The sequence below is a fragment of the Schistosoma mansoni genome, chromosome 3, assembly GCF_000237925.1.
Source record: "Schistosoma mansoni strain Puerto Rico chromosome 3, complete genome".
NCBI lineage: Eukaryota > Metazoa > Platyhelminthes > Trematoda > Strigeidida > Schistosomatidae > Schistosoma > Schistosoma mansoni.
Genome location: NC_031497.1, coordinates 26,240,691 through 26,249,933, shown reverse-complemented (window position 1 = coordinate 26,249,933; position 9,243 = coordinate 26,240,691). Strand labels below are relative to the sequence as shown.

The 9,243-nt window shown below is 40.1% G+C and overlaps 1 protein-coding gene across 1 annotated transcript; it reads right to left on the bottom strand.

Moving 5' to 3' along the window:
- Positions 1-496: 496 nt before the first annotated feature.
- Positions 497-1,369, bottom strand: Smp_115340 (putative acetyltransferase (gnat) family containing protein). Its single transcript, XM_018799805.1, has 2 exons — positions 1,062-1,369; positions 497-1,022 (listed from the first exon to the last, which is right to left on the bottom strand). Exons 1-2 carry the CDS (start codon positions 1,302-1,304, stop codon positions 558-560), a joined length of 708 nt encoding a protein of 235 aa, XP_018651558.1. The 5' UTR covers positions 1,305-1,369; the 3' UTR covers positions 497-557.
- Between the last annotated feature and the right edge of the window lie 7,874 nt (positions 1,370-9,243).

Genomic DNA, 9,243 nt, shown 5'->3' with positions numbered 1-9,243 from the left:
GAAGAAAGCTAGGGGTGGCCAGACCAAAACGTGGCACAAATCCATGAAGTCACTGACAATTGGACTGAGCCATGTTGGTAGGTGTAGACTATCTGGTTGGGATTCGCGAGATGATAGCAACCGATGGTTAGAGACCTTGAATGACATGGCTCAAAATCGTTTGAAATGGTGAAGGTACATCCACTCTTTGTGTTCTGCCAAATTCTAATCTTCTGAATTCTTCATGTCCCCATCTTTTTTTCTCTTTCCAAATTTATTTCATTGGATTATACTCCTTCAATAACATCTTCAAACCCTAATCTTTCACATTACTGCTTATACTCGTACTACTTCTACCACTATGGGATTTGAATCGACAACTGCATCTCAGTGTTAATGTGGTATAGCAACTTGAACTGATGTACGTACGTACGAAGTTCTACGTTGTTACTGACTGACTGAATATGTGCAAAAAACTAAAAAAACCTTAACATTTGATGTAGAACGAAAATGTAACAAAAGTTTATGATTGTATTTTACACTGAGAGATCTAAATACATACGGGATGACTTTATACTTCAAGTCTGTAGAGAAGTAGCAAATTGACTTCCAGAATTCAAATTTTCTTTAAAAGTTAATTTGGACAGAATCCTATAGTCAACAGTTTTAACTCCTTTGAACATAGAAGGATCTGTTTCATCGGTTTCAAATCCTAGTTTCTCAAAGAACTTATTGGCACTTTTATTCGACTTGAACACTGTCAACATAACACGATGCATATTCAATGCCAATGAAATAGACAATAGTAGATTCATTAAAAATGTTCCAATATGTAAATGACGAAACTGTGGATATAACTGGATTTCATAACAATATAACACAGGATGCTCTTCTTCACATTCGAACCGAAAACTAACAAATCCAGCTATTGACTGACTTTCAGAAGTTTGACAACGACAAATAATTAACCAAGATTTTGATGAAAATGCTTCAGCTCGTTTAGCTTCTGCATTCCAACCCCACGACGACGAAATATACAAACTCTAAACAAATCGTTTATTTATAAAAAGAACAATAGTTACTTGCATATTTTCTTGAAGTAGTTGCATTAATTCGTCAACAACTGCTACATCAACTTTAGATGCCTTTATGCATTCAACAGTGATAACATTATTTACATTTAGGTAGTCAGGAATTTCTAGTGATATATTGAGTTCCTTAGTTAAACAAGATATTTTGTTAGCGCTATTAACTAACTCCTTTGCTTTAGACTTTTTGTAGGAGATCAATCCACCATTTCTACTTTTAATACAATGTCTTCCCATCTGTTTTCAATGACAATACGAAATATCGACAGAAATGGGGCCTAAGTAATAAAAAAACAGCAAAAAACAGTCTTTTTAGTATGACAGAGTTATTTTAAGGATAAGTACTGCATTAAATAGGCCTTGTTTTAAATAAATCAAACCAATACAATAGGAAGGTACAAGTATTTATAAACAGTTGTCTACGTAAAATACTCAACATCCATTGGCCGGATACTATCAGCAACAGCGTTTTATGGGAGAGGACAAACCAGCTTCCAGCTGAAGAGGAAATTAGGAAAAGACGTTGGAAGTGGATAGGACATACATTAAGAAAATCACAAATGTGCATTACAAGGCAATCCCTAACTTGGAATCCGGAAGGGAAGCGGAAAAGAGGAAGGCCAAAGAACACATTACGCCGGGAAATAGAAGCAGATATGAAAAGGATGAATGTTAACTGGAAAGAACTGGAAAGGAAGGCTCAAGACAGAGTTGGATGGAGAATGCTGGTGAGCGACCTATGCTCCTCGACGAGGAGTAACAGGCGTAAGTAAGTAAATAAGTAAGTAAGTAATACAATAGCAAATTTGAAAACGGTTATTAAGTGGTTTTCTGGCTGGATTATGAACTTTGTTTATCAATTTATCTTAAAAAAGCGTAACAATAGGAAAAAGCAAACAATAATTACATATTTCTAAACGCACGCATCGACTGCGCTTAATACTACTACGATGTGAACTAATATTCTTACTGGGTGATATATTCAATAAAAGGTTAAAAAGATCTAATAATAATAATAATAATAATAATAATAATAATAATATGGACGGTTTTCCCGATCATTGCTGCTACCTTGATGTGGTGGTCGGGCTTGCCTATCGTGATGAGCCAATCGAGATATACTGGCTGGAACAATCGTTCCTCAAGGTCCTACCATGCCAGGCAGGTCGTTTGAAGAGCGGTGAAACTAAAAGCAGCAAACCCAAGGTCCGAAGGCGAAGTCATACTGCTGAATGTACAGAGGTGTGACAGCAGTAAGGTGTTTCCTTCAGACAACCAGCATGACAGCGATGCTGCCTTCCCACAAGGAGGGGTGGAGTTAGAAAAGGTCGACCCTAAAAATGCACACCTCGCCTTATCCCACGGATATCCGTCTCCGGCGGTAAGGTCCTTTGAAGAACGGAGCTAACACAAAAACTACCCACAAAAAGGTCGTGTGTGACCGACCTCAAGCAGTTGTCCCTTGGGCACTACGGTCACGCTCTCAGGTCATTAAGACCACTCCTAACCCAATTTCCTTTTCAGGTACCTCTAGAAGAATCCTTCCACGGTGTGGGCAACCGGGAAGTGATAACTGCCCTCATACCTCTAACAACACTCAAGACCACTGTATTCATAATCAATCTCCTTCTTCACTTCCTACTATTCCTTCTACCTTGACTTTCAACACTAAACTTCCTTTTCCGGTTTCCTCCTCAAGTGTCAACATGGCCAACAATTCTAGTGCGCGAAACGCTGTCCCAGGTCTACTAAAACCTCTCTCCAAACTACACATTGGAGCCTTCAACGTACGTACCCTATGCCAAATCGGTCAACATGCCTCCTTAGCTAAAACCCTAGAATCTCGTACCATTGATGTATGCTGTGTCTCCGAAACACGCATACAGGATCCCAGTGTGGTCATTCACTTGACCTCACCTCGCCAAAATGGACAGCCGACGAAATACACCCTCCGTGTATCTGGCGACCCGTTGGCTAGTTCTCGCGGACTTGCAGGTGTAGGCATAGCACTAAGTACAAGGGCAGAACAAGCACTACTAGAATGGATCCCCGTTAACAGTCGCCTGTATGCTGTCCGGCTAAATGGCTTCGTAAGAACTCGGAAGGATAGGGGCACACGTCGTTGCCTTTTCGTCGTTTCTGCCTACGCTCCCACTGACTGCAGCCATGATGAAGTAAAAGATGAATTTTACAGAAAACTCTGAGCTTCTTCAGAAAGCTAAGCGCTCAGACATAGTAGTCGTAGCGGGTGACTTTAATGTCCAGGTAGGCAGCTTAAATCAAACAGAAAGACATTTAGGTGGGTGTTTTAGTATTCCGGCTCAACGAACCGATAATGGGGATCGTCTGTTGCAACTATGCTCAGACAGTCGTTTATTTTTAGCAAGCACTAATTTTAAGCATAAGGAGAGACATCGTCTAACATGGCGACCACCTGCACCAAACCAACGATGAACTCAAATAGACCATATTGTCATCAGTCATCGTTGGAGAGGCTCAAAAGAAGATTGTCGCTCGTATTGGAATACTTGTTTAGACTCTGATCACGCTTTAATACGAGCGCGCATTTGTCTGCGCCTCAATGGACGCAGGAAAAGTACACTAAGAAGACCCATTAGGATTGAACTGGAGGACGAGAAAGCCAAATGCGAATTCCAGAAGCAACTGAGTTCACATCTAGGCAGTTCTGTAAACGAGACTGACCCAGATGCTGCTTGGAAAGACACACGAACAGCTGTGGAAACAGCAGTAACATCTATTAGTTATTTAAACCATAGGGCTCCAAAATACCAGTGGATTTCTTCTAAGTCTATTTCACTGATGGATTCGCGTAAACTCATCCCATCAGGCTCTGAACACGACGAAGAGCGTAAACAAATTAGATCTAGGTTAACTAAAAGTCTAAGGAACGATCGTGAGCAGTGGTGGGCAACGAAAGCAAAAGAGATGGAAAAGGCAGCGGCTGTAGGCAACACCAGGCAACTATTCAGACTAATAAAAGAAACCGGAATTAAGAAGTCAAGTGTAAGTGAGACAATCTCGGAAAAAGACGGAACCCTTATCTGCTCTCAACCTAAACGTTTAGAACGATGGGCGGAACACTTTAAGGAGCAGTTTAGCTGGCCCTCAGCTACTGCACAACTACCCACTATTCCCAGAAAACCTGAATGGAACATTGAAGTAGGCCCCCCGACCCTACTTGAAGTTCAAAAGGCTATAGGTAATCTGAAACGAGGAAGAGCATCTGGTCCAGATGGATTGGCTCCAGAGGTTTTTAAATACGGTGGTCCAATTTTAGCGATTAGGTTGACTAATATTCTGGCTAAAATCTGGGAGACGGACGTAATCCCATCTGACTGGTCACAATCTCTGATTGTCCCAATATATAAGAAGGGGCCGAAATCATCCTGTGATAACCATAGAGGGATTAGTCTGACTAACATAGTATCTAAAATACTAGCCTCAATAATTATCGGGTGCCTAACTAAGACTCGTGAACTGCAAACACGAGAAAATCAGGCTGGCTTCAGACCTGGTCGTGGCTGTATCGACCACATATTCACCATTCGTCAAGTTTTAGAGCACAGACATGCTTATCGGCGTCCGACAATGATAGTTTTTCTTGACTTGAAAGCAGCATTTGACTCTGTAGACCGAGAGGTTCTGTGGCAGTGTCTGTCATTGAAAGGTGTACCTAAGAAGTACATAAACCTTGTGAAGGCTCTTTACTCGAACACTATTAGTCGAGTGAGAGCTTATGGCGAACTGTCATATGATTTTACAACCTCAAGTGGTGTCCGTCAAGGCTGTCCACTATCCCCATTTTTGTTTAACTTCATTATAGACCTGTTGCTGGAAATAACACTCTCTTCGACTGAATTTTCAGGAATTGATCTCCTACCAGGGGGACCACTAAGCGACTTAGAATACGCAGATGACATAGTCCTGTTTGGTGAAGACGCTGGCAAAATGCAGAGTCTTCTGTTGGAACTCAGTAATAATGCCAGGATGTTTGGGATGCGTTTCTCCCCATCCAAATGTAAATTGTTACTCCAGGACTGACCTGCGTCAACACCCGAACTAAGGATAGGGAGTGAAGTAGTCGAACGCGTGGACAACTTCACTTATCTTGGAAGTCTGATCAGCCCTAATAGGTTGGTGTCTGACGAAATCTCAGCACGGATTCAAAAAGCTCGTTTGGCTTTTACCAACTTACGTCACCTATGGCGAAGACAAGATATCCGTCTATCAATTAAGGGACGAGTATACTGCACAGCAGTTCGCTCTGTTCTACTTTACGGCCGCGAAACGTGGCTATTAAGAGTAGAAGATACTCGTAGGTTACTAGTATTTGACCACAGATGCCTTAGAAATATTGCTCGCATCTGCTGGGATAACCGGGTAAGTAATAGTGAGGTTAGATGCAGAGTACCAGGGAATGATAATGGTAAATCAGTTGATGAGTTTGTGAATCTTAATCGACTAAGATGGTTGGGCCACGTGTTACGTATGCCTGAACACCGATTACCACGACGCGCAATGTTGACCAGTGTAGGAGATGGTTGGAAGAGAGTTAGTGGCGGCCAAACCAAGACGTATCATCAGTCCTTGAGATTACTTATTTCTAGTATGAGCCATGTTGGCAGATGCAGACTACTTGGTTGGGGTCCACGTGACTATCGTAACCAATGGTTGGAGACTCTGTGTGACATGGCTCAGAATCGATCACAATGGCGTAGGTGTATACACTCTTTATCTTCCCTTAAACCTTGAGATTAAAATTGCTTCATAACTTTTTTCCTTCCTATACTATATCCTTATATACAACCTATCTTTTACATACTACCACCACTAAATTAATTACTTCTGTGAATCCGGTGTTCATCTTGTTGTGCTAACGAGGTATGGAAACTTGGACCGACGCATATATGTGCCTGGTCCTACGTTGTCGCTGACTGACTGAATCTTTAGGGAACTGGTGCTTTCTGACGGATTCGACCCCGTGTCACTCAGCTTCACAGTCAGAGACGTTACCACTGAACTATCCGGGCCGCGACCGACCTCCTGTAGGACTGAGATGTAATCACAATTGATTGATCACTGGGTGGTGATTAATGTCATGTGTGTCAAGTCCTTTTTAGTGCAAGCAGTGTCGAGCCACTTAGAGTAGTGGCCGCATTGTTCAATTTTAGAGAAAATACACTTTTTAAAATTGTAGCTTATGAATTTACAATTGTTTGTAAAACTAAATTCTCGACATTAAAGTAACTAGGGTTCAATGTTAATTTCAGTAAGTTTATATATTAAGTGAAGTTATGGGATTAAGAACCACAATAAATGTAGATAACAATATATTTACGAATGTGCTGTTAAAGAATACAGTGGTATTGAGTGTTGTTAGAGGTATGAGGGCAGCTATCACTTCCCGGTTGCCCACACCGTGGAAGAGTTCTTCTAGGGGTACCTGAAAAGGAAATTGGGTTAGAAGTGGTCTTAATGACCTGAGAGCGTGACCGCAATGTCCAAGGGACAACTGCTTGAGGTCGGTCACACACGACCTTTTTGTGGGTAGTTTTTGTGTTAGCTCCGTTCTTCAAAGGACCTTACCGCCGGAGACGGATATCCGTGGGATAAGGCGAGGTGTGCATTTTTAGGGTCGACCTTTTCTAACTCCACCCCTCCTTGTGGGAAGGCAGCATCGCTGTCATGCTGGTTGTCTGAAGGAAACACCTTACTGCTGTCACACCTCTGTACATTCAGCAGTATGACTTCGCCTTCGGACCTTGGGTTTGCTGCTTTTAGTTTCACCGCTCTTCAAACGACCTGCCTGGCATGGTAGGACCTTGAGGAACGATTGTTCCAGCCAGTATATCTCGATTGGCTCATCACGATAGGCAAGCCCGACCACCACATCAAGGTAGCATTAACGGTCGGGAATTACGAATGAGATTAGTTGTATGATCGAGATCCACCTAATATGTGAATTGATATAAATAATTCATGTGGAATGACTCCCATCTAAATTCTTCATGTGTTTAGATTTATAATGATATTGATAATAATACCAAGGAATTTGAATAATGTTAGGTTTTAGGATCACAAACCGACGTAAGTTATGCAACCGCTAAGTGTTTTTTTAACGTAGATCTATTCGTGATCTTGATAACATGTAACAATCTTCACAAAACCCCTATACTAAAAATATTTTGACTAAATAAGCTTAAGGTATGAAGGTAACGGTGGATAATATATATTCTGTTAAGACGTCTATCAACTTATTGAACCTGGGATTACCTAAGCTAGAAAATTGGTTGAAGATTGTTTCGAGCACATTGATAGCAAATCTAAACGAGAAGTAACGCAGGGTAGTTGTAAACAATGCCAAAAGCGATGGATAACTGAAAATATGGAGAAATATCAAAAGAAACGAATAAGGTCAGAGAAAGTAAAGTGTATAAGAACAGTTAAATATGAATGTATCGATACTACAGTAATCTTTTTTAAACCATACGACCTAAAATGATTAACCGTTGGTCGAAATTATTACATAAGACAGCCCTAGAGTTTAGATCCTTAATCACGGCTCAGAAAAACCGTCGGTGATTTGTGAATTGATCGTGGTCTCATCATTCTCAATTTTTTTAAACTTCTCCAAAGTCGAGTCGACGCATCGTGATAGCTAGTGATTAGAGGAGGTTGTATATCCATTTCCAAACAATTGCAAGTCTAACACTTATCCTTAGCGATATATCTACTTCACTTGAATGGATGTGAAAAACGTTCGAGTAGCATGGCATTGAAGAAGAAAGCTCGTTATAATAAACTGGAGTAATTATTCAGAAGCTTTTAGTACATCACAGTTTTGAGTGAATGATTATCAGTTAAGTGTTGTGCGCTCTTTGAGCTACGTTCAGTAATGAAATTGAGAAAGAACTTTCATGTGCAGAAACAAGTAAAATATTGGAATTGTAAAGTTTGGCTGGTAACCCTAAATTTCTCTGGGAATGAAGACCTGTTATAACGGTCCTTTTCCTTTTTACACGTATGTGAGACGTTAATTCACCTTAGGCGAATATCAACACTAGATTCCCTTTCAGTGTCTATTGTACAGGACTTCAACACAACTCAGATCAAGAACATGTTATTAGCCTGACTAGATCGTAAATATATTTCCACACCAAAACCCGACACAATCAAACAACAATGAACAATAATAAGTAATAAGGATAGGGGAATATATAACACATATAACACCTGTCACACTATCTACATGTCTGACTAAGCAAAACAACTGAAGATTATCATTCTCGCCCATACATCAAGACCACAGAGATGATGAAAGTTGTTGAATTTGCTTTAAGTATTTTGAACTATAACCTGTTTCTCTGGACTCTTTTGTTACTGACGCTACTACTCGTAATAATTTAATATTCATCTTACAGTGTTAACATCGTATGTAAAATTAAGCTTAGTGTCTATGTTTAGAATGACTAACTTATAAGTCATTCTAAACTAGTAAGAAAAAGACTACCTTTCATTACTTCCAGGTTTTCATTAGTTTTGGAGCCTACTTCGACACGCGATATTGGTTGATGTAAGAGTGGGTTAAAAAAAACTCTAAGGACGACCATCTTGAGATTTTATATCAGCCTATGAAGTCACTAACTATTGAGCTGAGCTTTGTAGATAGGTTCAGACTACGTAGTTGGGATCAGTGCGTTTATCATGGCTAATAGTTAGAAATTGGGTTGCATAACGCAGAATCGGTCTCCATGGTACAGACACATTCACTGGTTGTCTTAGAATACTCATAGTTTCTACTCCACAAATTCACTCTTTTTAGAACTGTATTGCCTGTCGCCAATGTTTCCTGCAACTATTGATGAGGTTGCCACTTCTAATACTCCGGTAATTGTCTTGATAGTTTCATTAAGCTGAACTGATGACTGAATAAGTTCCTCGAAATTGTACATTCAACAATCTGTTAATGTTCCACTGAATAATAACAAACACTCATGATTTTCAAGAAAAAGATTTATTCAATTTATCAAATGCTGGTAAGTTAGGTGTCTGTTTTTATTTCTACACAAACAGAATGGCTTCATCAATAATTTCAGATTTGTAATATGACACTGGTCCATCATGATCATGTAAGTTCTGTTGGTTTTTTTTTTTA

Excerpts from the sequence above, each read along its gene's own strand:
- Smp_115340 (XM_018799805.1), bottom strand. The coding sequence starts at position 1,304 with ATGGGAAGACATTGTATTAAAAGTAGAAATGGTGGATTGATCTCCTAC. Across the intron at positions 1,023-1,061 it reads TACTTCAAGAAAATATGCAA|AGTTTGTATATTTCGTCGTC; the intron begins GTAACTATTGTT and ends CGATTTGTTTAG.